This window comes from Cnephaeus nilssonii (assembly GCF_951640355.1).
Source record: "Cnephaeus nilssonii genome assembly, chromosome: 7".
NCBI lineage: Eukaryota > Metazoa > Chordata > Mammalia > Chiroptera > Vespertilionidae > Cnephaeus > Cnephaeus nilssonii.
Window position 1 is genome coordinate 76,615,013 of NC_137078.1, and position 27,540 is coordinate 76,642,552.

At 41.9% G+C, this 27,540-nt stretch overlaps 1 protein-coding gene across 4 annotated transcripts; it reads left to right on the top strand.

Moving 5' to 3' along the window:
* Window positions 1-2,442: 2,442 nt before the first annotated feature.
* On the top strand, window positions 2,443-27,446 carry NASP (nuclear autoantigenic sperm protein). Of its 4 annotated transcripts, none has more exons than XM_079777948.1 (16): window positions 2,449-2,897; window positions 3,112-3,209; window positions 8,490-8,540; window positions 10,798-10,908; window positions 16,120-16,200; window positions 17,138-17,247; window positions 17,817-18,809; window positions 22,878-22,957; window positions 23,253-23,338; window positions 23,453-23,526; window positions 23,850-24,038; window positions 24,146-24,312; window positions 25,635-25,691; window positions 25,803-25,880; window positions 26,656-26,784; window positions 27,260-27,446. In XM_079777948.1, the coding sequence occupies exons 2-16, from the start codon at window positions 3,151-3,153 to the stop codon at window positions 27,338-27,340; spliced, it is 2,346 nt and encodes a 781-aa protein (XP_079634074.1). In that variant the 5' UTR covers window positions 2,449-2,897; window positions 3,112-3,150; the 3' UTR covers window positions 27,341-27,446. The 4 variants fall into 4 exon arrangements, with proteins under 4 accessions (XP_079634073.1, XP_079634074.1, XP_079634072.1 ...); XM_079777946.1 differs by having other exon boundaries at window positions 2,449-2,883; XM_079777947.1 differs by lacking the exon at window positions 25,635-25,691 and having other exon boundaries at window positions 2,443-2,883.
* Window positions 27,447-27,540: the final 94 nt, after the last annotated feature.

Genomic DNA, 27,540 nt, shown 5'->3' on the forward strand with positions numbered 1-27,540 from the left:
TGAGATTTTGCTTCCTGGCAATTTTTAACAGTTTGGTCAAATAAACTCACAAGAATTCTCTACAGGTTTGAATGACTCGGTTAAGGAAGAGAGTAGTATGAGATGAATTTGGAGAGGTGAATGGAGCCAGATCATGTAGGACCTGTAGGCAATGATAAGGAAAGTGACATTCAGTAATTTGATCTACATTTAAAAAACACTTTTCTGGAGAGGGTTAAGCAGAGACCAAAGGCTATAGTAGTACAGGCAAGATAATGGTGGCTAACCTTGGATCAGAGTGGTGGTAGTAAAGACTTAGAGAAGTGAATAGATTTAAAAACAATTTTAAAATATTTTTCATTAAAACAATTTTTTTTCCATAAGACTGAGTTCCTCAACGGCAGAGACCATGTCTTTTGTCCTTAGGACCAAGTACAAAGGTTTGCACATTATAATTGCTCAGTGAATATTAGTTTAATGGTCACACAAGATACTGGACTTTTGATTTTTAGGCCCTGGCCCTGGCTTCCAAGGACTCTGGAGAGATTCCCCCCCCCCCCCCCCAGGCTTTCCCCAACCCTACCCCCTCCAGTCACCATGTTATCAGACTGTGGTAGCATGATCCAGGCACATACTTTTTGAAAAAAAAAAATTTGTTAATTTTTTTAGAGAGATGAAGGGAGAAGGATAGAGAGATAGAAATATCAATGATCAGACAGAATCATCAATTGGCTGCCTCCTGCACATCCCCTAATGGGGATTGACCCTGAAACCCAGGCATGTGCCCTGACTGGGAATCCAACTGTGACCTCCTGATTCATGGTTCCATGCTCAACCACTGAGTCACATCTGCCAGGCCAGGCACATAATTCTTACAATATCCTTAAGGGGTGGATACTAATGTGTCCTCATTTTACATTTAATCTTTTTTAAAAATATATTTTATTGATTTTTACAGAGAGGAAGGGAGAGGGATAGAGAGTTAGAAACATCGATGAGATGAGAGAGAAACATCTATCAGCTGCCTCTTGTACACCCCCCCCACTGGGGATGTGCCCACAACCAAGGTACATGCCCTTGACTGGAATCGAACCTGGGACCCTTCAGTCTGCAGGCCAACGCTCTATCCACTGAGCCAAACCAGCCAGGGCTACATTTAATCTTTAAAAAAATTTAAAAATTGATTTCAGAAAGGAAAGGAAAGAGAGACAGAAACATCAATGATGAGAGAGAATCATCGATCAGCTGCCTCTTGCACACCCTGCACTGGGGATTGAGCCCACAATCCAGGCATGTGCCCTGAGGAGAATTGAACCTTGACCTCCTGCTTCAAAAGCCCACACTCAACCACTGAGCCACACCAGCCAGTCAGGCACATTTAATCTTTTTTAAAATATTTTTTATTGATTTTTAGAGAGAGGAAGGGAGAGGAAAAGAGCATTTATGTGAAAGCAAAATATCCATGGACTGCTTCCTACATGCCTCCAACCTTGTGATCCAGCCTGCAACCTGGTCATGTGCCCTGATCTGGAATAGAACCGGTAAACCGGTAATCTTTCGGTGCAAGGAAGGAAGCCCAACTCCAATCAACCACACCGGCCAAGGCTAATTTTGTAAATTTTTCTTTTTTGTGTGTGTGCGTTTTTTTTTTCTTTTTATTATTTGGGGGGCTATTTTTTTTTTTTTAATGGCTTTTAGAGAGGAAGAGAGAGAGAGAGAGAGACACCATCGCTGGCTGCCCCCTGCACACGCCCTGACCAGGGATTGGACCCTCAACCCAGGTATGTACCCTGACCGGGATTGGATCCCACCACCTTCTGGTGTACCTGACGATGTTCCAACCAACTGACTCACACCGGCCTGGACTATATTTAATCTTAAAAGGTTACATGACTTGGCTCAGTCCACCCAGCTAATAACGGAAGAGTCCATGTCTCTTTGCCACAGGAACTGACATTTTCAATCCAGCTCTATACCCCAAAAGATTTCCATCTGCCTGAGCCATGGCAGACTGAAATAAGAATACCCACCAGGAATCTTTACCAGTGTGCCTGAACCTGGACGTAAACAAAATCCTATTCTGATCACTGTAGGCAAGGCTAAGGTGGATGATGCTCCAGGTGTGGGTAAGTGCAGCCATTTCAGTTTGCCAAGTTATCTTTCCACTCAGTTGCAGAAAAGGAAGCGCACTGCTTTCCAGAACCGACTTGGCTTGCAACTTTCTGAGCAAGTCCCACCTTTCCTGAACTGTGTTTTCGATTTCTACCAAATGGAGTTGATAACACCGATCTGACTAGTAGTGTTGTTAAGATTACGTATATATGACTGCTAATCGCTAGAAGTGTCTAAGCACAGTTCCTCGCTTGTAGTAGGCAAACAAATCTTAGCGAGGAGCGGAGGGGAAAGAGCTGGGACCACTAAGATGGGTAGATTAGGAGTCTGGGTAGGGCCTAAGCTGATGGCGTCAGCCTATTGGGCCAGCCCGAGGGGGCGGGCACGGAGGGTGGGGCCGGCCGGGTACCACGGCAGACCTGAGCTTTGAATCGAGCGCGGTAGTTTCTGCGGTAGCCAATCCCAGAATAGCATTTCCTTCGGTCCGTTGTTGCTGAGGCTCACAGCCACGCGTCCCACGCCGAGATCAGTTTTGGCCGTTGCTACTGTACCCGTGCTCGGCTCTGGCGTGTCCATCCGTTACGACTGCGAGGATCCAGTCTCAGACACCTCCCGCATTATCCGGGCCGGAAACAGACCCTCCGCTCTTCGCTCCAAACAAGCAGAGCAGCACCAGCTTCCCTTTCTGTGGAAGCCGCTGGCTACCGCCCACTCAGGAGTTGTAGTACCAAGATTCCAGTTCTTATGCGACTTGCTAGAGAAGCTGGAAGTTGCTTTTTGGGGCCAAAACAGGTCAGGGAGGAAAGGTACACCGAGAGCCAGAAGCGTGGATGGGGGTGTCCTTGGGCTCGACTGGGCTGGATTCTGGTCCTTTAAACTAGAGGGGGAGGATCCGGAAGTGGATGGGCGGGGCGAAGGGCCCTGATATATGAGAGGGCCCAGCCGCGCGGGGTCTCCAATCTGCCATTTTCCTGTCCCTGTGTGAATCTTTGGCGTCCCAAATTCGCTGTTTCCTCACAGGCTGTATTTCGTCCGCTGGACCACCACCTCAGGGGAACGATGGACGCAGAGTCCACCGCCACTGCCGCCATCTCTGCGGAGCTGGCTTCTGCCGACAAGTAAGCAGGACCACGGGAAGCTTGAGGCTTTGGCCAGTTCGCGGGGTGGGGGGGTGGCGGCGGGCAGGCTGGGGCTCACCGGGAGGGGAGACCAGTGGGTTGGAGGGCTTGCCTCCCAGTGAACAACCATCGCTGTTTGGGGAGGCCTGGACGCAGGAGAAGTCCACCTCTTGCGTAAAGTCTCGCGCACTAGCAGTTACGCCGGTTGGCTGTCGCCCCCTGCCCCGCTTTTCGCGGCCGCCATCTTGCCGGGGGCAGCGGCGTCTGTCTGCTTCGCCAGCCCCTCTTCTTCCTCCCCCGGCCGGGGGCTATCGGCGGGGAGGCGGGGCCCAGCGCACCCTTGTGCCTTCTCGGAGCTACAGCCTACTGCCCCCGCACTGTTGGCGCGCGCCTCCGGTAGGATCCTCAAAACAACCTGAGAAAATAACCAATAGAGATTTGGCGCCAAAAAAAAAAAAAAAACAGAGAAAGAAAAGCCCTGCAGGAGAAGCTGGGCCGGTGAGGCCGGTGGGCGGGGCTTCAGGGGCGGGATCTTGCGCCCGTGTTCGCCGGCCTCCGCCAGCGCTGGAGCAGGGGGCGGGGCCCTGAGGAGGCGGGAAAACTTCCCATTGTTTGGGGCTGTGCGGCCGGAGCCTAGGATTTCCGCAGTGGGGCACGGTGAAGCGGATTCCCCGCGGGCTCATGGCTCACCTCGTGCCCTCCTACCTTCAGCTAGCCGGTTCTGGGGCCTGTGGTGGAGAGCATCGAGGTTCTTTGGACTGTGGGAGTGTTAGCGAGAGACGCTGTTTCTGGGGCTGCTTCGGAATGTGAAGCATCTTCGCCTAGAGCTGCCTGCAGCTTTGCGCACTGGCAGCGGTGTTTTGGTTGGTAGGTGAAGGAGCAGTAATATGTACAGAATGACGAGGGAATGATAGAAGATACGATTGTTTCGAAAGTGGCACAATGCCACTCAGACCTGAGATATTTCTTGAATGGTGAAAAAAAGTGTTTTTAATGGTTTTTATTTATTTCAGAGAGGGGGAGAGAGAGAAACATCAACGATGAGAGAGAACCATTGGTCAGGGAATCGAACGCTCAATAGTGAAAACATTTCATTAAAGAAAACAAGTGCTCCTTCCCATCTAGTACGTCTAACTTCGCAATCTTTCCTTTTTCTCAGGGAAAAAGGAAAGATTTCCTTTGTTATTTTTTTCTTTGTGCACTTTTTATTTATTTACTTTTCTTTGTGCGCTGTACTGGGGGAGGTTGCTGTGAGGTTTTTATGAATTTCTGTAGCCTTACACTTTGATTGTGTTAGTACACTTACAGTGACCAGAGGTTTACTTGTCTCTACCTATCACTTTTTGGGTCTTTGAATGTTTATATTTGATCCACATGAGTATACTATGAAATAGTTCTCCTGTAGGTGAGAAAAGTCAAGATCAGAATGCAGAAATTAATAAGTGGTAGAGTCTGCATTAAACCCAAGTTCCTTGTGTGTGTGTGTGTTTTTATAGCAAAGGTGGAGATTGAAGAACAAGTACAGACTCCCACGTGGGGAGGGGGAAGGAGTCCCTTAAACCCATGTCATTACCTACCCAAAAGCTTTATCTGAGAGGAAATTGCATGAAAACCTAATTAGCTAGTCAGAAAACAATAAAAGGCCGAATTGGAAAGTTAAGTCTTGGTTGAGACTATTCAGAGGTCAAGCCCCTAAGGCGCTGAAGGGGGAGTGTAAAGAAAATGCCTTCTGAGTTTAGACTTGAATAAGAATGCACATTGTAATTCCAGCCTAACCACTGAAAGGATAAGAATATAACTTCCAAACCACTAGAGAGGAAAGGTGGAATAAGAAATAAACCTCAATTCAGGGTTGATTTTATTTTTTCGATACCAGCTTCATTGCTTAAGCAGTGATGTTGGGCCACAGTTTTGTCTTCTGTAAAGAGTTTGTCTTTTGTAAAGAGCTTCAATTTGGCTTCTCTTCCTCCTGCCATTTAAACAACATGGCTAATGGTAATAGTTGTCTAAATGTTAAATCAGTCCTCATTATAGTTACCTTTTTAATTAGTTTTTACGGCTTTAATGTTAGAAAATATAAAGCATATAAGAGTTTGTACTGTAGTGGTGAGAAGAAATGAGAAAGTTTAGAAAAAGAAGTCTTATGTGGAGGCATTGAATTTTGGCTTCCCAGTTATAATTCCTGAGCTGCTTATCCATTGCTTTAGAAGATGACACAAAAAAAAGGTAGTTTAGCTCAATAATAAAGTTCTGGCATATACATGCTAATTGGCAAAATCACTTGCCCTAATCCTACCATAGTGCTTCAGAATAGGGATTCAGAATTGCCCCCTTTATTTTTTAAATTGATTTTAGAGAGGAGTGGGGGAGAAGGGAAGAATGAGCAAGAAATATCCATGGAACCTACAACCTGGGTATGTGCTTTACCAGGAATCAACTTCAAGCAACTTAGCTACACCATCCAGGACCATTCCTTATTTTATTTTATTTTTTAAATATATTTTATTGATTTTTTTTTTTTTACAGAGAGGAAGGGAGAGAGGGATAGAGAGTCAGAAACATCGATGGGAGAGAAACATCGATCAGCTGCCTCCTGCATACCTACTGGGGATGTGCCCGCAACCAAGGCACATGCCCTAGACTGGAATCAAACTTGGGACCCTTCAGTCCGCAGGCTGACGCTCTACCCACTGAGCCAAACTGGTTAGGGCACCATTCCTTACTTTAACAAATAACTGATTTAGGTGCCAGACCTTGTGCTTGGTGCTAGGCTATAGCTAGGATAAAATACACATGGTTTCTTTCCTTAGAATTAAATCCTGTATTCTGGGGAATACAGAAAGACAATAGGAAATTGGAATACAGTATGAATTGTGATGGGGGGGGTCATGTAGGTTACAAAGTTGGTTAAGTGCCTTCTCTGTAAAATATGAATATTGCCACCTGCCACAGGGTGTTTTTTGTTAATCCTCACCTGAGGATATTTTTTCCATTGATTTTTCAGAGAGTGGAGAGGAGAGAGAGATAAGCATGTGAGAGACACAGTCATCTGTTGCACACTTGCCATACCTGGGGCTTGGGATGGAGCCTGCAACCCAGGCGTGTTCCCTAACCGGAATTCAACCATGACCTCCTGGTTCATAGGCCAATGCTCAACCACTGAACCACATTGTCTGGGCTTTTGTTTGTTTCTCTTAAGGAGCCTGAACATGTTTTCAAATGTTTGAGCTGTTCATGTTTTCTGTGAATGTGTTTATATTCGTGGGCTTTTTTTCCATGTTGATTGCTGAGATTCTGTGTATAGATGCTAAGTTGACCTTTTAAAAAAAATTTTTATTTATAAAATTTTTCTGTTTTTATTGAGAGAGAGCTAGAAACATCAGTCAGCTGCCTATTGGGATCAAGCCAGAAACCCAGGGCATGTGTCCTGACCAGGAATCGAACCAGTGGCCTCTAGGTGCATGAGTTGGTGCTCAACCACTGAGCCACAGCTGTGTTAAGTTGACCTTTTGTAAAATTAACTAGGTGGAATAGAATTAATCTTTCATGGTTTCTGAGTTTAAAAAGGCCTTCTCCAGATGTGTTACAAAGTATTTCAACCATAATTTTCTCTAGTACTTTTCTGGATTTATATTTTACATGATGATTTTTCAAGAGAATCAGAAATCAGATTTCTATGTGATATCTTCATAGTTTTAAACGTAGAACTATTATGATAAACATAAAAAATAACAGTGGATAACCTGTCTCTGACCTGGATAGGACATGCACTTCTTTCTCTCTCTAATAATAATACTAGACTAATATGCAAAGTGTCCCCTATGGTGTTCAACTGCTCGCTATGATGTGCGCTGACCACCAGGGGGCGGCATGGAATGAAGGAAGACCCCTGCCGGCCCTGATGGCCAGCCAGGCCTAGGGACCCTACCCATGCATGAATTTCATGCACCGGGCCTCTAGTTTATAATTTTTGTTCTAATTCAGTGATTCTTTTAGAGTGTGGGACTAAAACCAAGCAGTATAGCATCATCTAGGAAGTTGTTAGAAATGCAAATTCTGGGCCTCATAGTAGACCTGCTGAATCAGAAAGTCTGGCTGGGTGGCCCAGTTAGTTGGATTATATAGTTCATTACACTAAAAGGTTGTGGGTTTGATTCTTGGTCAGGGACATACATACCTAGATTGTGGGTATCCTGGGTCTGGGTATGTACTGGAGGCAAGAGATCAATGTTTCTCTTTGTCCTTTTCCCTCTCTCCCTTCCTTCCCCTCTCTCTCTCTCAAAAAAAAAAAAAGAATTAAAAAATATTTATTAGGATGTTTAACAAATGAATGTTCTGGGAAACTGCTTCTTCCTTTATTTAAAAAAACAACAATTTATCTTTAGTGAGCAGTTTTGTAGAATGTGAGGTTTGCCAAGAATGCATATATCACATTATAACAGAAATGCTGCATTCTCTTTCATCTGATTGTAAACTCGAAGCTACTATGTGACTGTCTTGTTTGTAGTATGCCTCATACCTAGCAAATAAATGTTTAAGAGATTTGAATGAGTAGGATTAAATTTGTTACTTGATAGGTTGCGGTGGCTCAGTGGTTGAGTGTCAACATATGAACCAGTAGGTCACCATTCAATTCCCAGTTGGGGCACATGCCCAGGTTGCAGGCTTGATTCCCTGTATGGGGTGTGCATGAGGCAGCAGATCAATAATTCTCTCAAAGAGAAAAACAGCAATTTGTTGGCTCACCTATTTATGCATTCATTGGTTGATTCTTTTTTTTTAATTATGTTTTTATTTATTTTAGAGAAAGAGGGAGGAAAAACATCATTAGTCTGTCTCCTGCATGCCCCCCTGCTGTGGGGGGATCTAGCCTGAAACTCAGGCATGTGCCCTGACCAATAATCAAACTAGTGACCTGGTGCATGGGTCGTTGAGGGTGGGGCAGTCAATTAGCATATTCCAGCCTTATTGGCTGTTGGTGCTGCCATCTGCTACGGCATGAGGGTCAATTAGCATATCCCCTCTTTATTAGATAGGATTGTTTTCAGAGAAGGGAGAAGGGGAGAGAGATAGAAACATTGATGATGATAGAGAATCATTGATTGGTTGCCTCCTGCATGCCTCCTACTGGGGTTTTGAGCCTGAAACCCAGGCATGTACCCTTGACCGGAATCGAACCTGGGACCCCTCAGTCTGCAGGCTGATGCTCTATCCACTGAGCCAAACCAGCTAGGGCCCTACATATTTACTACCCCCCTCCCCCTTATTTTTTCATTACAGAATTGAAGATGATGCTCCTGCTCCTTCTACCTCTGCAGATAAAGTGGAGAGGTAAGATTATTTACCTGGTACAATTAGGTTTGTATCTAATTACATTCATTGGGTGTTTTTTGCAACTTACACATACTTTATTTACTGGTTTGAAAGCTTTCATAATGGTATGAATGATGTTTTACATAGTTGATCTCAACTTTGTTCACACTGACGTCAGTGAGCTGTATTTGGGTTTTTATGCTCTAGGCTCTGATCAGTTGCTGCTGTTGCTGTTCGTTTCGGGATCTAGGGTGGATACTCTCATATAAAATCCTATTTTTAATTCCTTCTCTGGCTGTTCTTTCCTGGATTCTTAGTTTTACGTAATTATACCTACAGTGGAACCAGTGTCCTAAAGACACCAAGATACTCCAACATCACATGAGAGGAAGGAAGAGGAGAGATAGAATCATCAATGATGAGAGAGAATCATTGATTGGTTACCTCCTGCATACCCCCTACTGGGGATTGAGCCCACAACTGGGGCATGTGCCCTTGACAGGAAACGAACCCGGGACCTTCCAGTCTGCATGCCGACATTCTGTTCACGGAACCAAACCAGCGAGGGCCATAAGTGCATCTTTTAATTCTCCTAGTTAACAAGAGATGTCCAAGGCCAGCCACAATATATACTAATGAACCATATAATACTGAGTAGGTACATAGGGAATGTTCTTGACATCTAAAATTTCTAGGAGCTTAAAAGGGCTTCCCTTTCCTGGGCCAGGCTTTGGTGTGGCAGCCATGGGGAGGAGTCAGTTTCATTATGTTTAATAGGTAACAAATAAAACTGAATATTAAGGTACTTGTACGTCGTCTTTTCATGGTTACTATGTCGCCATCTCCCATTTATTTATATAAAAAAATTCCATCATTTTGACGTATGCACATATGTGCTTTATATTTATTATTTATTTACCACAAGTAAAGGTCAGGAATTGATATCTTTCTTTTACATGTTTTTTACTGTTTCACTTCATTACTACTGTGTATGTGCTCCATGTGAGTGACGTAGGTGCTTATGTAGGTGGGTTCTGACTTACAGTGAAAATCGAGTTACGTCACACCTTAGGAATGGATTTCCGATGTAACCTGAGGGCCTACTGTATTTGTAAATCAGAGTATGGTGTCCAGACAATGATGTCTTTTTTTCCATTTGAATAAAATACTAGAATTGAAAGTTTAGTTATGCTTCTTATTCCTTATACATCATGACTAACAAATGTTAACATTTTTAAAAAATATTTCTGTTGATATAGATTTCTTTGTTATAAGGTTCCCATTTTCAATTTTGTTGTTATTGTAGTTTAAATGTTTTAAATTTTCTATTGAGCCCACATCTACTTCATTATAACTTCCCCATCTTGATGTGACCATGATGCTTAAGCAGAGGTAATAACTAGAAAGCTTATCCAAAAGGTAGATGCCTGAGTTGCATCCCTGGATATTTTATTTGTTTAGTTTCAGATAGAATTCAGGTTTGTGTTGGGAAAGCTTCCTATTAATTCTTAAGTTCACTTAAGTTGAGAATCACTGTTTCAAATTTTATTTAATCCTCCTATAGAATATTTGCATGTGTGGTTTTTTTTGCTTTATTACCATATATATTAATGCAGTAAAGAGGGGACAGAAGCTCACAAACATTCTACAGTTTCACAAAACACATTGTAGGAAAGGAGTGACCAAGGACCAATAGTATTCTAGGGTCTTGGTGGATGCATTCGTGGGGGAGGAGGTCTCATTCCAGGAGGAGACATGTCTATTGGTGTCCCTTAAGCAGAGGGGAATGTGGGGGGAGGAGCTAGCCTAATTTATGGGCCCATGGGTGGTCTCATACCAGGTAGAGTAGCCATAATGCCTGGAGGGGGGTGTTGCCCAGCCCACAAGTGTGTGGGTAGTCCCATCAACCCATGGCTACTGAGTTGGTGCTCCAGCAATGCTGGCAGTGGCTGCAATAGCTGTGACAATACCATATCCCTGTGGAGTTGTTACTTGCTTGGAGGGTCCCTCAATCACTTTGACAGGGCCTGCTAGTTCAAAAATTGGACCGTTAGCCGGAACACAGCAGCCAAGCCAACTCCAGGGCCTCCTGCAGCTCCTGCAATGCCAGTATCTTTTGGGGAGGCTTCCCTCCACAATCATGGAAACCAAGTTTATTTGTTGGTAGTGAGTAAATAATCCTTTAAGAGGAATTATTATGGTTTAAATGTAACAGGTTTTCAAGAAATATTGACTTGAAAAGTATTTAACCCATGAAAAAATTTTTTTCTGGCAGTTTGGATGTGGATAGTGAAGCTAAGAAGCTATTGGGCTTAGGACAGAAGCATCTGGTGATGGGGGATATTCCAGCAGCTGTCAATGCTTTCCAGGAAGCATCTAGTCTTTTGTAAGTACTCTGTTTTGCTAAAATGTAATCCTATGTTTCTAATAAACTTGAGTCATAAGAAGTTGTTTTATGAGAAAAATCAAGTGTAAGAGTTAAAAAAGATTATTTTTCATGTACAAGTTCTTTTTTTTATATATATATATATTTTATTGATTTTTTACAGAGAGGAAGAGAGAGGGATAGAGAGTTAGAAACATCGATGAGAGAGAAACATCGATCAGCTGCCTCTTGCACACCCCCTACTGGGGATGTGCCCGCAACCCAGGTATATGCCCTTGACCGGAATCGAACCTGGGACCCTTGAGTCCGCAGGCCGACGCTCTATCCACTGAGCCAAACCGGTTTTGGCCAAGTTCTATAACTATAAAACCTACATATAACTGAGCAATTGTAGCCTTTGATTTTCCTAAGATAATCTGTTTTCTAGTCATTGCTAATTAGGGTGACCAACTTGTCCTGCTTAATTCCAGGACTTTTCCATTTTTAGCATTGGAAATTCTGTATCTGGAGAAACTCAATCCCAAGTAAACCATGATGGTTGGCCACCCTACCATTAATGTTATTATTAGCACAGGATTTTTCATACTCTTATCACTTTGTTATCTGTTCTATTAGGAAGTTGGTAATTACCACCAGGTGATCATATCTATTATAATAATCTATAATAATAAAAGGGTAATATGCTAATTAGACTGGACATCCTTCCTGACGAAGCCGAGGTGGGAGGGAAGCCAGTGCCTGCAGCCAGGGGAAGGAAGGCTTACTCTTGCAGAATTTTCGTGGATCGGGCCTCTAGTGTATCTGTAAGTATCTTGGGGAAACAGGTTAGCTTTAGTGCTTCAAAATGTATTGATTTTAACCAAAGGCTTTAATGCACTTCTATACGCTGAGAAAGTTAAATCTTCATTCAAGCATTAGCCTTTCAGCCTATGACTTGGTTTGAGCTAGTTCCTTCTAAGATACAATTACCAGTAGCAATGGAAGTCTGTCAGCTTTCTTAATTAGCTTATTGTTACACTAGTGGCCCGGTGCACGGATTCATACACATTGAAAGAAAATTAATTAGAAGAAATATATTAATATCGCTATTCTCCTTTTATAATAGAAGTGTCAACCAAATTCACGACCGACAATGACAGATCAAAACATACACGTGTGAGTGGCGCCAGCGAGAGCTTTATATGTATTGCCCATGCGCTAGTCAATTTAGCCATTTATAGATATAAAATAAACTTGCTTAATTAGACCAGCTTTCTTTTTTCCCCAGTTTTTTTTATTTCAAGAAAAACTATTTTAAATATGATAGAGTTACATGCAAGAAACATTAATATTTCAACAATAAAAGGATTTTAAGTATAATAATGTTACCAAAACTGAACTAACATAGTATGATATCACAAGAATTGTAGGAAATACTAAAAATCTTCAAATAACAGGATTACTTCTATTCTAGTATATTTCCCCCACCCCCTCTGGCTCTATTTTTGTTCATCAGTTTATGTTGTTCGTTATATTCCACAAATGAGTGAGATCATATGATATTTATCTTTTTCCAACTTGCTTATTTTGCTTGGCGTGATGCTTTGTTTTTTTTTAAAGAATTTTTTCTTTTAAGTCCGGTTGTTTTTTTTAAATATATTTTTATTGATTTCAGAGAGGATGGGAGAGGGAGAGGGAGAGGGAGAGAGAGAGAGAGAGAGAGAGAGAGAGAGAGAGAGAGAGAGAAACATCAATTATGAGAGAATCATTGATTGGCTGCCTCCTGCACACCCCACCCTGGGGATCGAGCCTGCAACCTGGGCATATGCCCCTTCCAAGAATTGAGCCGGTGACCTCTTGGTTCCTGGGTCGACACTCAACTGCTGAGCCACACCCGGCTGGCCTTAGCATGATGCTTTTAAAGTCTATTTTGTCAAATATGAATATTGCTACTCCAGCTTTTATTTTTTTATTTTTCATTTGCATGGAAAAATTTTCCCCATCCTTTCACTTTCATCCCGTGTGTGTCTTTTGGTTTGCGGTGGATCTGTTATAGACAGCCTCTCTGTTTCTTCTCAGCAATCCCTTAAGCATTTCTTGTAATGCCAGCTTGCAGGTGATGAACTTGTGTAGCCTTTTTTTTTTTTTTTTTTTCTGGGAAGTTCTTTATTTGACCATCTATTTTGAATGATAGCCTTGCTAGATATAGTAATCTTGGTCTCAGATCCTTGCTTCCCATTACCTTGAGTACTTCATGCCTTTTCCTTCTGGCCTGTAGAGTTTCTGATGAGAAATCAGGTGTCAGCCTTATGGGAGCTCCTTTGTAGGTAACAGTTTTCTTTTCTCTTGTTGCTGCCTTTAAGATTCTCTCTTTGTCTTTCATTTTTGGCATTTTAATTATGATGTATCTGGGCATGGGTGTGTTTGGGTTCTTCTTGTTTGGGGTTCTCTGTGCCTTCTGAACTTGTGTGACTGTCCTTTACCAGGTTAGGGAAGTTTTCTACCATTATTTCTTCAAACACCTTCTCTATTCATTTCTATTTTAATATTGTTACACTTCACATTGTCCAACAGCTTCCTTAAGCTATCATCCTGTTTTTCTTTTGTTTTTTGGTTTTTTTAATATTTTATTGATTTTTTACAGAGAGGAAGGGAGAGAGATAATTAGAAACATCGATCAGCTGCCTCCTGCACACTCCCCACTGGGGATGTGCCCGCAACCAAGGTACATGCCCTTGACCGGAATCGAACCTGGGACCCTTCAGTCCTGGAACCCTTCAGTCCGCAGGCCGATGCTCTATCCACTGAGCCAAACCGGTTTCGGCCATCCTGTTTTTTAATTGTTTTTTCTTTTTGGTTCTCTAATTGAGTGATATTTTCACAACTCTGTCTTCTAATTCACTGATCGAGCCTCAGCTTCTCCTAGTCTGATATATATTCCTTCCAATGTGTTCTTTGAGCTCCATCCCCCAAGTCCCCGGTCCTGGATTCTGCTCTCACAGGTCCAGTCCTCTGCCGGAGCACAAGGTGGGTGGCTCCACAGGGAATTTTTGTGCATTGACCCTTTAAGAGGGTGCCCGAACTTTCAGCCACCACTCCCTGGCAGACAGCAACCCACTGCTTTTCACAGCTTGATGTTGCATGGGTACCCTCCTCAGTTTGGTGCTCTGTGCTGGGGAGTCCAGCTTAGGGATTAGATCCCAGAGTTCTCAGTGGCACCCCCCCACAGCTGAGATACCTCTCCAGGACTTCAGTTGCCGTCTGTATGTGCCCTGCCAGCCCTTTCGAACTGCCGCCCCTCCTACAAGTCTCTCTCTGGTCTCCACCTTTGGTCCTTGGGTATCAGGGTTCTCTCCTGTGAGTTTTCCATTGATTATTCAGGAAGCCTTTCTGCATTTCAGTTGTAATTCAAGCATGTTCCTTGGAGCATGTCTGTGCAGCATCCTCCTATTCTCTTCTTCTTCATTTAGACCTGCTTTCTAATTTAGCTAAACTTTTTTCCATCCCAGTGAAGCACCCCAACTTCTCTTTCAGGTAATTGTCAGCAGCACAGCAGTAAATATCAACACAAAGCAGATTATTATTGTAGTTCATGCAGGGAGAACAAAGGGTAAAATGTTTAACTGCAGCAGTGTTTGACTATATTCTGCACAGTGAGAAAACCTGGAGTCATTTTCAAGGTCCACCATTTCTTCTTTTCAGTGGGGTCAAGTTTCTAAACTTTCTAAATCTTTGTTTTCTGACTAATGAATAGAAAATAGGATTCTACCGAGTGTCCTATTTACCTACTCTAGGACTTCTGTGAGGATCAAATGAGATGAGGCACGGGAAAATGCTTCTCAGACATTTGGTTAAAGTGAAATATTTGCACCTGGCTATAAAGCAAGTCGTGTTCCTGGTCTGAAGAAATTCCAAGGGTGCTAGTCACTAGAGAGAGGAAGCCGGGCGTTGCTACATGATGTCATTACCTGACACCCACAGTGACTGTTTCTGGGCTGGGGGCCACATTTTGCGCCATGGGGTCTCGGAAACGTTGGCTGCGATTTGGTGTGGTGTTTCTCTGGGGTGATGGTGGGGCCTGTGTCACACTTGGGGGAAGCCAAGTATTGGTTTGTTGGCGCCAGGTCCGGGTGCCATTTCTTTGTAAATGGCCATTGTGCTTCACGGCAGCCCCTGTGTTGAGCGTCTGCCCCCTGGTGGTCAGTGCGGGTCATAGTGACCAGTCGGATGGTTGGAGGAACACTTAGCATATTAACCTTTTATATATATCGATTATATCCAGTTGAGTTGAAGAAACCTTCCTTATAAAATAAATGCTTATCATGAAGCTGACTACCCTTAAACTTTACTTTCTTCACAATACTTCCTAATTAGGTTTTTTTCTTCTTTTTTTCCTGCTTAGTTTCTTTAGTTATTCTCACTAGACTCAATGCTGGTAGTTGGCCTTATTTTCATGGCTTCTGCCAATCCTTTACTACATGAAAGTGGTTTCTTGACATAAAGTACCTCCTCCTTCCCGTTTATCATACTTGAGTGACTTTTCTCCTTCCTGCTTCCCTGTCTAGATAATAGCTAAAACTTATCTATAAATCTGTATTTCTAAGCCTTATTTTAAGTGCTTTTATATACATTAACTCAGTTCCTGCAGTAGCTCTTTGAGCATTCTTTTTTCTTATTTTTTATTACACCTACAGCACCCGGTATTCCCAGGCGGTCTCCCATCCAAGTACTAACCAGGCCCGACCCTTTGAGCATTCTTAACATTTCTATTTTACAGATGAGAAAACTATGGCACTGTGAGATTAACTTTCCAGGCATTCTGCCAGAGGAAAAATGCTCTTAACTATATCATGATACTTTTCCATGAGCCTTACTCATCCTTTAGGTCCCACTGACTAGTAGTTAGTCCTCTAACTAACTACTTGGGCCCATTTTGACAGCGATCTTATAGCAGAAGAAATCCCTATTGATGTAGTTTAGCTCTTAGATTATATGTGATAACTGTAGCAAATTGATGTCATTTAGAACATATAATATATATAGTTGAAGAACCAGCAACATTAATTTTATGCACTGTTTGTTAGGTCAAGGTCCCTTTGACCTTGACTGGAAAGCAAGAGAGGGAAGTTTCCTATAAGAATGTGTTACTGGAAGAATGTCATAACTAAAGAACTAGAAATAAATGTTTTAGAGTAGGTTAATTCAGATCTTTGATGTTTATTCTCTTTATAGAGGTAAAAAGTATGGAGAGACGGCTAATGAGTGTGGAGAAGCTTTCTTTTTCTATGGGAAATCTCTTCTGGAGTTGGCAAGGTATGTCTTTGAAGCCACAATTTATATTAGAATGTTTTGTATCACCACAGTGGTCTATTTAAACACTTTAGTTTCTTTGTTTGCTAAGATTGTTACTAGCTTGAGATTTCACATGAACTAAGTGATACTAATTTTACTAAGAAATAGGAAATTAGGGGCCGCATGAAATATTGATGGAAGTTTTGAAAGGCACTTCATGCAAAGAGTAAAATTATACTTAAGCCGAAACCGGTTTGGCTCAGTGGATAGAGCTTCGGCCTGCGGACTGAAAGGTCCCAGGTTCGATTCCGGTCAGGGGCATGTACATTGGTTGCGGGCACATCCCCGGTGGGGGGTGTGCAGGAGGCAGCTGGTCGATGTTTCTCTCTCATCGATGTTTCTAGCTCTCTATCCCTCTCCCTTCCTCTCTGTAAAAAATCAATAAAATATACTTTAAAAAAATTATACTTAAGATTTGCCTTTGGGGTCAGAAAACACTAGCAAATGAATATGTCTAACAATAAAACTTATAAGTAGTCTTAATTGTTGTAATGGTGTTGTGTGGTTTCCACCAGAAATTAGTCACCAGGATAAAATACATTGAGGGCACGTGAAACTAGCAAATTATCTATGATCTATTTAATATCAGTTTTAGTAATTTTTCTAGTTTTGTAGAACATTCTGGTGATTTGTCGTAAAAATCTTGCCAGAATGTTTTTTCCCATTTAAGGAAATGTCAGGGAGTCACCAGTACTTTTTGGTAGCTGGATAAAGGGTATACTTCCTTCACTGTTCTCCCAGCCTTAATGTATAGAAGTTTTGTAGGAACGCCTACCTTATATTCTCTGCATTTGCTTACTCTTCTGTTGCTTTTATAATATAGGACTACAATTTCGGTCTTTCATAAATTGTTACATTCTAGTCATCATACCTTCAGTACTTTTTCCTTTTCTCCTAGAATGGAGAATGGTGTTTTGGGAAATGCCCTGGAAGGTGTGCATGTGGAAGAGGAGGAAGGAGAAAAAACAGAAGAAGAATCTCTGGTAGAAAATAATGATAACATAGATGGTATGTGGAGTTGCATGTGGCATTCAAGAGATGCAACATGTATTTCTTGTGTACAAGTGGCGGAGATAGGCTCTTCCTATCCTGGATCATCTATAAGATGCCTGGGTGATAACCTGCATCGGGTGGAGACTTCAGTGGAAGTAGCAGAGGATAACTTATTTTTGAAAAACTCTGCCACTTGGTTATTTTAATAGCAGTGCTTTCAGAGCTCTTTTACATTTTTTGTGTGTCAGAAATTTTAATTTTAATTTCTAAGCTGAGTTTGGCCAATCAGATGGAGGTCTATAATGTTTAGAGGAGAATGTAAAGCTTGGCATCTCTACCTAATTGATATTCAGAATGCTCAAGTAAGCTAATTTAGGGAGCTTGGGTTTCTTTCGCAATAAGTTGCACTGCTAGACGGGACTTTACCTTTGCTTTTCTTAAAGGGGCAGATAATTTGTAGGCCATCTGCTAAAACTTAAGCCAGGCTGTTTGAAGGGTTTAAAGGGAATGTTTTTAGTTTCCATTTATGCCTTTATCATTAAACTCGAAGACATGTTTATGCTTCATGTTCTTTAACCATGTAGAGGAAGCAAGGGAAGAGTTGAGAGAACAGGTTTATGACGCCATGGGAGAAAAAGAAGCAAAAAAAACGGAAGACAAGTCTCTGGTAAAGCCTGAAATTGATAAAGAACAGGAGACTGAACAGGAGAAGGGTGAAAGAGAAGATATGGATATAAGTGAGCCTGCAGAGTTACTACAGGAAAAAGTTGAATCAACTCCAGATCACTTAACTGAAACCACTGAAAAGGCAAAAGGAGTAGCAGCACCAGAAGGACTGATTGAAGCTGAGGTCATTGCTGAGAAGCCAGAAAACGAAACACCTGATGTTGAGGAAGGAAAATCAGTTTCTGTAACAGAAATCCAAGAAGAGAACAGCGAAAAAGGAGGTCAGGAGAAACAGGAAGAAGTAATTGTGAACCTAGAGGAGAAGCCAGAAGAAGCTTCAGAAGAGCAGCCCACTGTGACTCTAGAAAAGCAGGCCACTGCAGCGGAGGTAGAAGCAGAGCCTATAGATTCAACAGTCAAGCCGGTGGATGTGGGTGGGGATGAGCCAAAGGAGCAGGTAACTGCCTCTAAAAATGATCCAGGAAAAGCTGTTCCTGAGCAGTTGGTAGGGCAAGAAATGCCTCCTGCTGAAGAGTCACCAGAGTTGACAACAGAGGCTGCAAAAGATGGGTCACAAGCCTCTGAGAAGCCTGGGCAGGAGGCCAAAGTTCTCTCTAAGGATGGTACAGTCAGTGGACTGTCAGCTGCAGGAGATCAGACTCCTGAACCAGAGACTAATGCAGAAGGATTAACAGAAAGAAAAGCTGGCTCAGGACTAGAAGAGGGCAGGGCAGAGTTGGTTCCTAACCAGGAGGAGACCAAGCTGTCTCTAGAAGAATCTGGGGCAGCTGGAAATGGGTTTGAGACCAAGGTAGCCCAGGGGGTTACTGAGAAATCCCCTGAAGAAAAAGTTAAGATAACTGCTAATGAAGAAACACAAGAGAGAGAAGAACAGATGAAAGAGGGTGAAGGTAACCGGGATTTACAAGACCTGCAGTGGGTGGAGTACATTCTGGATTTGACTCACTAATCATGGGTAAAAGTCAGCCTTCCATTCAGGATTTTCCGTCTGCCTTTGGATTAGGAAAGGGCTAAATGAAAATGGGGTAGTTTAAAAAGGTTGTGATAAGTTGAGCAAGTTAAAGCAAAAGCAAGCAAGACTTCTTTAGCTGGCTTATAAACTAACGCTTTTACTAACTGCAAAATAGGCCTTCTTTGATTTCTGAGACTTGGCTAGCTATTAGTAACTTGTACCATACTAGCCAGTAAAGCTGGATGGGGGTGGGATCAGTAGGGAAATAGTGGGCTAGGCTGGCAGAGAATGCTGAATGGATGTTCACTTGCATGCCTCTGAATTGTTTTACTTGCTGTTCACATGGTTCCTTTTTTCTGCTTTAGGAAGCAGGATTAGAGCAGTAGAATCCACTGAACTGGTACACTTAAGCAGGCATGCCATTTAAATTCAAGTTCACTCTTGAAGGCTATATTACCAGAGTGAAAGAATTCTGGTAACCCTCTTTAATTTAGTTAGAATTAGACCCTTTCAAAAGATAACAAAAACTTCATTGGCCTTCTTGCTACTTTCTCCCCTTCATGCTTGCTTTGGTTGCCCATCTGAAATATTTGTTACTTAAACATTAAGTGGGTGCTTTCTTTATATAGTATTATTTAGTCTACTTTTGATTCAACTTAACCAACATGTATAAGCCTCTAATTAGTAATTATATAATTGGCACATCTGAATTAAGTTGTACTATGATTTGAGGATTCTACTGTCTATAAGGTTCATCTAACGTTGGTATTAATAACCACAAATGTATACCAATTAATCATATAATTGACAGACTAAGATTTTTAAAGGCCCATTATCAATATTTGTAGCTCATTCTGATAAACTTGTACCTTTGTGCAGGTCCTTGCACTCCAGCCAGCACAAGCATGGTAATCGGAAGTGAATTTGGCTCTAAATGATGGTACCATTGGACTGTTCATGAGCTTTAGAAGTTCTTTAAGGAAAAGCACAGAACTGAATTTCTCAATTTTTAAAAACTCCCATGTCTTGATCTTTAATGGTAGTGAGCAAGAATAGTAAAAAACTCTGCTGGCTCTTAAAGTTGGACTTTGTGTTATAAGCTACAGTAGAGATGTCATATTTCTCCACAGTTTGTTCAGAAACTATTCAGTTGGATCATAAGTAACATGTTAAGAGCTCTCCCATACATACATATCTCTTATTCTAAAATAATGCTATGTAATAAGTATTACTTCAGTTGTAGTGATGAGGAAATTTAGGTTTAGGGTTACATTAATTGATTAGGGTCAAACAGTGTAAGTCATAATACTGGAATCCAACCCTAGATCTGACTTGCATGTATTGTTCTTCCCAAGCAGCCTCATTCTGAGGAAAGTAACTTTTATCTTCTCCCTTAACCACCTCTTATCAGAAATTTATGTAACAACACTATTGCAGAAATCTTGTGGTTTCCTCTTACTCCATTTCTTACCACCTCTTGAGCTGTGCATACCCCTAATAAAGAATATTGGTCTGGTGTTACTTCTAATGTCATGTTAGATATGATTGGTGGTAAGTTAATAGAATTTTAATATTGGAGGCATAAAGCTTGGCCACATTCACATGGACTATACTGGTCAATCTGTAGTGATTATCTGACTTTATCTGGTGAGAATGCTAGAATAGCTCAAGAATCAGATTGCCTTTAGCTACAAGATCAGAAAAACGGCATAAAATAGTGTCTCCCTTTTCTCAGAAAGATGATAGGCATACCACAAGATTCCATTTTCAGAGAATCTGGGAAAATATGTTAACAGCTCTCTGATGGACTTCAGGGCATTTCTATTAATACCTGGGTATTGGTTACCAGGTTGGAAAGTGTCTTAAAGTAATGGCTTTCTTATTAACCTAGCTTCCTCTCCATCATTCCATGAAGGTAGTACAGATTCCTTGAGAAAAACCAGTATTTTTCTCACTGTTGTAAGGATTATAATTTAAAAATTTAATATAAAATTTAAAAAAATTAAGATATACCAAATTAGATGTCACCTTCTAACATTCTGGTATGAGTAGGAACAGATACCAGATCATTAAGAACAGATAGAAGAACAAATATTTTGTTAATTTTTCCTGCAAATTGAGAAGATAAAGTCTGTTAAGAGGCTACATTGATACTTACAACCTGTCATTACATAATCTGTTAGAAGACAGACTTCATTGTCAAGTCAATAAAACCACTCATCTAGTTTAACATTAGGGAAGGAAGTACACAAACCACTTGGAAATTTAGTATGGAAAAATATGCTATATGATGAGGGTATTTGTATTTCAGAAGTACTAAATTAGTCCTGACCAGGTAGCTCAGAGTATCATCCCAATATGCTGAGGTTACAGGTTCAATTCCTGGTTATGGCACATAAGCAGCAAATGAATAGATAAATACGTTGAACAACAAATCAGTGTTTCCCTTCCTCTCTAAAATCAATTCATTTCTATATTTACACTAGAGGCCTGATGCATGAAATTCGTGCAAGAGTAGGCCTTCCTTCCCCTGGTGCCGGCACCTGGGACCCAGGCTTCCCTCGCAGCCCTGTCCAGAATGATATCCAGTCTAATTAGCATATTACCTTTTTATTATTATAGACTAGGGGCCCGTTGCACGATATTTGTGCAAGAATAGGCCCCTGGCTTCACTCCCAGCTGTCCCTGCTCCCCGGCCACCCAGGAGCAGGCACGTCCTCACTTCTGTCTGGAGCACCACTCCAGTAGCTCCATCCGCCACCCCCCTTTTCCCTCATAGCAGGCTTCACTCCACTCCATGCCTGCATATATATGCAAATTAACCTCCATCTTTATTGGGTTAGTTTGCATACTCTGGCTGTGGATGTAGCGGAGTGATGGTTAATTTGCATGTTTCTCTTATTAGGTAAGATTGTCACATTAGGTTGTTAGGAGAAAATATTTGAACTCCCTTACTGGTGTTAACAATCTTAGTGAAAGATATAAGAGGTGGTAGCACATTATACACAATTTATGAATTGTTTGTTATCCTGAAAAGTCCATTTTAATCACATGGCATTCTGAACTTTACATACTGTGTAGAGCTAATAATTAGCAGTCCTTATAGGTTATCAACCTGCGAGTGTATGTCAATAAGGTAAAATGTGTCAATATGGCTGCAGATTTTAACATGTTGCTAGAGTAAAATAACTAGTTATAGTACTTTTCACTCAAATTCTGTACATGCTAAAGCTGGCTGGAGTCTGTGGCATGCTCATTGGTGAGAGTTGGTAAAGGCTATGCTTTTCTCTCCACAGCTCCATTGTGGAAAAGCTAGTCTGTTCAGTATTCTTGCTCTGAATGAACTAGAGAATTTAACTTTTGGTACTTTCTCAGCTTTTTAGTAGTATTATCTAAAAAGGAGCTTAAAGATGCCAGGAACACTGGCTGAAGATGCCTCCAAACTGCTTCTGACTGAGTAGATGGGAACTTGTTGCCATTGAACAAGAGGCAGTAGCTAATCTGTCTTCATCTTCTGGATGATCTAACTCAGGGGTGGGGAACCTTTTATCTCTTTTTTTCTGCCAAGGGCCATTATAACATCATTTGCTTAATATAATTCACTTAAGATAAATTTATGTTGCTATGAAAAAAAAAAACAAATTTATTGAGTTTGTAGTCCTGCCTACAGTTTTCCTTGGCAAGGCCAGACCAAGTGATTTCTAAGGCCTTACACGGGCCCACAGGTCAGACCTTCCTCACCCCTGATCTAGATCAACTTTTAGAAAATAAACACTTAGCATTTGATTGTTGAAGGTCTGAACTGTAGACACTATAAGATAAGATTTGAATTAGACTGTAATCACTGGCCTTACTTATATCAGCCAGTTCAAATGTTGGCTGGTTTGGTTTAGCATTTGGCCTGTCCTACCCCAGAATATAGGTTATTTCACAGATGCTTATTGGAATCTCTGACTAGTCAAAAGATACCGTAGTATTCTCAATACTGAGGAATTTTTGCTTGCAGAAACTGAGGGCTCAGAAGAAGAGGATAAAGAAAATGACAAGGCTGAAGAAACACCAAATGATTCAGTTCTTGAAAACAAGGTAATCATTTGCTCAATATATTTTGCTTCCTTATTGTAGGGGTGTAGTTTTACTAGTTAGTGTATGTGTGCCTATTCATGTCTAGGCATCCTTTTGATTCCATGGTGTCCTGTCTATGAGGACAGGGCCCAGTATCTCATTGTTAAGACCCACACTGTAGGTTTTAGGGAAGTCTGAATTTCGAATCCTATGTCAGGTTTTTATTAGGCCATACTAAATTATATATTTAGGTTTGTAATTTAAGATGCTTATCTTTGTGCTTCTGCCTAATACTGATGATTTGGATATACTTTAGTCACTTCAAGAAAATGAAGAGGAGGAGATTGGGAACCTAGAGCTTGCCTGGGATATGCTGGATTTAGCAAAGATCATTTTTAAAAGGTAAAACTCGTGGTCCTTCTAGGCTCAGGTTGGGAGGTTGGTGGTTGAAAATAGAACCAAGTTGTGGTTGGACAAATGCTGTTAACGGTTTCTGATCATACTTCCTTGTTTTAGGCAAGAAACAAAAGAAGCTCAGCTTTATGCTGCACAGGCACATCTTAAACTTGGAGAAGTTAGTGTTGAATCTGGTAATACATCTTCCATTTTACTCTTCCCCTAAAGTACTCCCACCCAGTCTTTTTCAAATTCCTTTAAATTGAGCTTGATCATAAAGTATGGGCAGTTGGCTTTAAAAGAACAGTAGGTTTGGGTTCCCTATAGTCCCTAGAACAGTGAATAGTCTTTCCTAAAAGTCTCTCTAACTGAAAGTCTTAGTCATTTTGATGTTTTTTATAATCAAGGGTCATGAAATGTAAATTGGGGGAGCATTCTTCCAGAATGATCTAAAATTTAGAAGTATTATAGTATTAAATGTTGTTCATTTTCTTGCTATTGTTTTTCTCTTCATTAGAGAATTATGTCCAAGCTGTGGAGGAATTCCAGGCTTGCCTAAACCTGCAAGAGCAATACCTGGAAGCCCATGACCGTCTCCTTGCAGAGACCCACTACCAGTTGGGCTTGGCCTATGGGTACAACTCTCAGTACGATGAGGCAGTGGCACAGTTCGGCAGATCTATTGAAGTCATTGAGAAGAGAATGGGTGAGTGAGCATCAGCTGTTTTCACAATGATTTTGATACATCCAGTAATTGACAAGATAAAAGTAAATATTTTTGTGGTAATTTACTGATCACTTCAACCTTTGTAGCTGTACTAGATGAGCAGATGAAGGAGGCTGAAGGATCACGTACTGAATATGAGAAAGAAATTGAGGAGCTGAAGGAACTGCTACCTGAAATTAGAGAGAAGATAGAAGATGCAAAGGAATCCCAGCATAGTGGGAATGTAGCTGAATTGGCTCTGAAAGCAACTCTGGTTGGTTTGGTTTCCTTTTCAAGTTTTGATAATATCTATATATACAAAAAGCCAGCGACCAGAACACCTGAACTACCGGTCGCTATGACACCCACTGCAGCCAGTGAACTGGCCGGATCAGGGGGTGGGGCCGGCTGGCCAACTTCCTGCAGCCTTTCTCCCCACCCCCCAACCCCCGCCAGCTGTCCCCCCTCACCTCTTGTGGCCCTTCCCCCTGACCAGCCTGCCCCTGATTGTCCCCCATCCCAATAGGGGGCAGGGCTGGCCGACCTGCAGCCACTCTTCTGGTCGGCCCCACCCCCAGTGGGCCCTCCCCACCCTGATCAGGGTCAGCCAGCCAATCACCCACAGCCCCTCCCCACAGCCAGCCTGGTTCTGATGGGGCAGGCCGGCCAACCTCCAGCTGTCTCCCGCTCCCAACAGGCCAGACCCCACCCATACCTGAATTCGTGCACTGGGCCTCTATTGTTCAATATTGTTGAAGGCATTGTGGTATTAGTGTTCTGTTGGCTAGGAATCTTAGGTATAACATGGTTTCCAGGGAGTTGGAAGTCAGAGGGATGTGAGAACTTGTCTATATATTCCTATCAGATAGTATAATGCTTAAGACAATACACTGTGGAACCAGATTGCGTTTCACTCCTATCCTTGCTATTTACTATACATGACCATGAGTGTTTACTTCTCTTTGCCTTAGTTGTCTCATGAGTAAAATGGGGATGAAAATAGTACCTGTAAAGATATTCCTAATGGTGTAAGACAAATAGTATTTGAGAGAGATACATTGATCTGTTGCCTCTTGCCCACTCCCCTGCAACCCAGGTATATGCCCTTGGCTGGGAATCAAAACCCTATGGCATCTGTTTGGGATCTTTGCACATGGCAAGGAGAGGGGTGTTAAAGAAGTGTCCTTTTAGAAACATTAAACACGTTGGTTGAAGACTTCGGGTCGTAACATATTTACATTTTCTTAGTAATCTTGCTGGCTTTGAATTTTGTAGACAACGGAAAAATGGGGAGTTCTTTTTCTCATCATATATAGTCATGAAATTTGCTTTAATGGTTAGCATGTGTATTAAAAGGAATCAGTATGCCAAACTGGCCAGGGCTTGGTTTAATTTCAACACTCTGCCTATATACCCCAGGTTGGGTCTGGCAGGTAACAGGCATAGGTAGAGGGGGAAGACAGTGTAGCTGCTATATGGAGGCCACTATTATTTGAGGTCTTAATCAGTTGCTTTGATGGTGGGTACCTGTTGTAGGACTGTGGGTGACCTGATGGCTTCTATCCTGGGACCCACTGCAGTTTGTCATCTTCACAGGTAGAGAGCGCTACTTCAGGTTTCACTCCTAGTGTAGGAGGCTCTTCAGTCTCCATGGTGAGTATTCAGGTTTGTTGGGTTTTTGTTTTGCTTTGTCTTTTTAATATTAGACCTCACTCTTTGTCTCATGTAGGTATTCATTGCTAACCAAGGCTTCCTTTTTGCCAGATTACCAGTAGAAAGTCAACAGATGGTGCTTCCTCATCAAATTGTGTGACTGATATTTCCCACCTTGTCAGAAAGAAGGTAAATTTACGTGATCATTTCTTTTTTTCTCCAAATACACAAGGAATACCTTTCCTGGTGCAAAGATATTTGCAAAGGGTGATAAGGATTTGCAAGTAAAGATAGTTTTCATCCCTATCCAGGTAGCTCAGTTGGTTGGAGTGTCATCCCACTGTGCCAGGGTTGCTAATTCAGTCCCCAGTCAGGGCACTTACAAGAATCAACCAAAGGATGAATAAATAGATCAATACAAATTGATGTTTCTCTCTTCCTCTCCCTCTCTCTAAATAAAGTCAATTTTTAAAAAGATATTTTCCCCTTGCGTACCCCTTAAAGCAAAACTCACCTGGCCCAAGGACTCATCAGGAAAGCTGTTGAGGATTGGTCAGATTGGCTCCTGTAAGGAAGCTGGCAGGTTTTCTTTCAAGTCATTTAGTAGCAGACCTTCTGATGAACTCCTGTGAGTCTGCCTTTTGCCTTTGGTTGCAATAGTTTTCTCTTGTGAGAAAGTCTAACTCCTTTATTTCCTGATTCAAATTTAGTATATTAAACTTGTGGTTTGGTTACTGTTCAGATCTTCTACTCACACCTACCCCACCCTTCCATTAGAGAGGCTGAATTGGTATGTTGGGACAGACCAATTTATTCTGCTTTACTTCCTGTGGGTTGAGAAAGACCCTAAGAGCTATGACCCCTGTTTGGGATCTTTGCACACGGAAAGGAGAGGGGTGTTAAAGAAATATCCTTTTAAAAACATTAAACACGTTTGTTGAAGACTTCACAATTATATCTTTAGCGGAAACCAGAGGAAGAGAGTCCCCGGAAAGATGATTCAAAGAAAGCCAAACAAGAGCCGGAGGTGAATGGAGGCAGTGGGGATGCAGTCTCCAGTGGAAATGAAGTTTCTGAAAACATGGAGGAGGAGGTGGGCAGTTAAAGCAGGGCTTGGACTCTTGCCTCATTTCCCCTTGTTCTCAGGGCCTGGGGAAACCAGTCCTCCCAAGTGCATGTTCCCCACCCTGAGCCTGTTTGGATTGCTTGAGTGTAACCTTCATAAAAACAATGAGGTTATTCAGGAAACAGTTTGGTATGGACTATAGGACATCTCACTGGCCAGTGGAACCTATATACACACCACTATGAATGTATGCGAAGGCTTAATTGTCAAGACCTCGGGTCGTTTCTGCTTGCTTCTTTCCATGTAATGTATGAACCTTGGCTCTGTCAGCCCTATTACAGAGTGTTTAAGAAGTTGGATTTATTCTTTGGTCATTGCCCTTTTAGTGGGGGAGTAAGGTAGAGTTTAGGGGACTTATTTTGACTGAGGCCTAGTCAGTTGTATAAGATGGAATGGCTTGAACAAGGGTCACTTATGCCCAGGCTCCCTGTTTATCTTCCAGGCTGAGAATCAGGCTGACAGCCGGGCAGCAATGGAGGGGACAGTGGAGGCTGCAGCTACAGTTGAAAGCACTGCATGTTAAGAGGGAAAAGAGCCTTCCTCCCAAGGGAAAGTGTTTTTGTATATAATGTATTTTTTCACTTTTGGGGGATTTTGTATAACTTCAATAAAGATTGTATGCAAAGGTTGAGGCTTTGATGGCTTTTTTCTTACATACTTAACTGAATCTGTGCCTTGAAGCACATTGGTTTTATATAGTGACTAAAAGTATCCCCCCCCACC

Bases quoted from the DNA above. Each gene is read 5' to 3' on its own strand.
- NASP (XM_079777946.1), top strand. From the start codon at position 2,836: ATGCGACTTGCTAGAGAAGCTGGAAGTTGCTTTTTGGGGCCAAAACAG. The intron at 8,541-10,797 runs GTAAGATTATTT...TTTTTCTGGCAG, and splicing joins TCTGCAGATAAAGTGGAGAG to TTTGGATGTGGATAGTGAAG. The intron at 25,692-25,802 runs GTGAGTATTCAG...CCTTTTTGCCAG, and splicing joins GAGGCTCTTCAGTCTCCATG to ATTACCAGTAGAAAGTCAAC.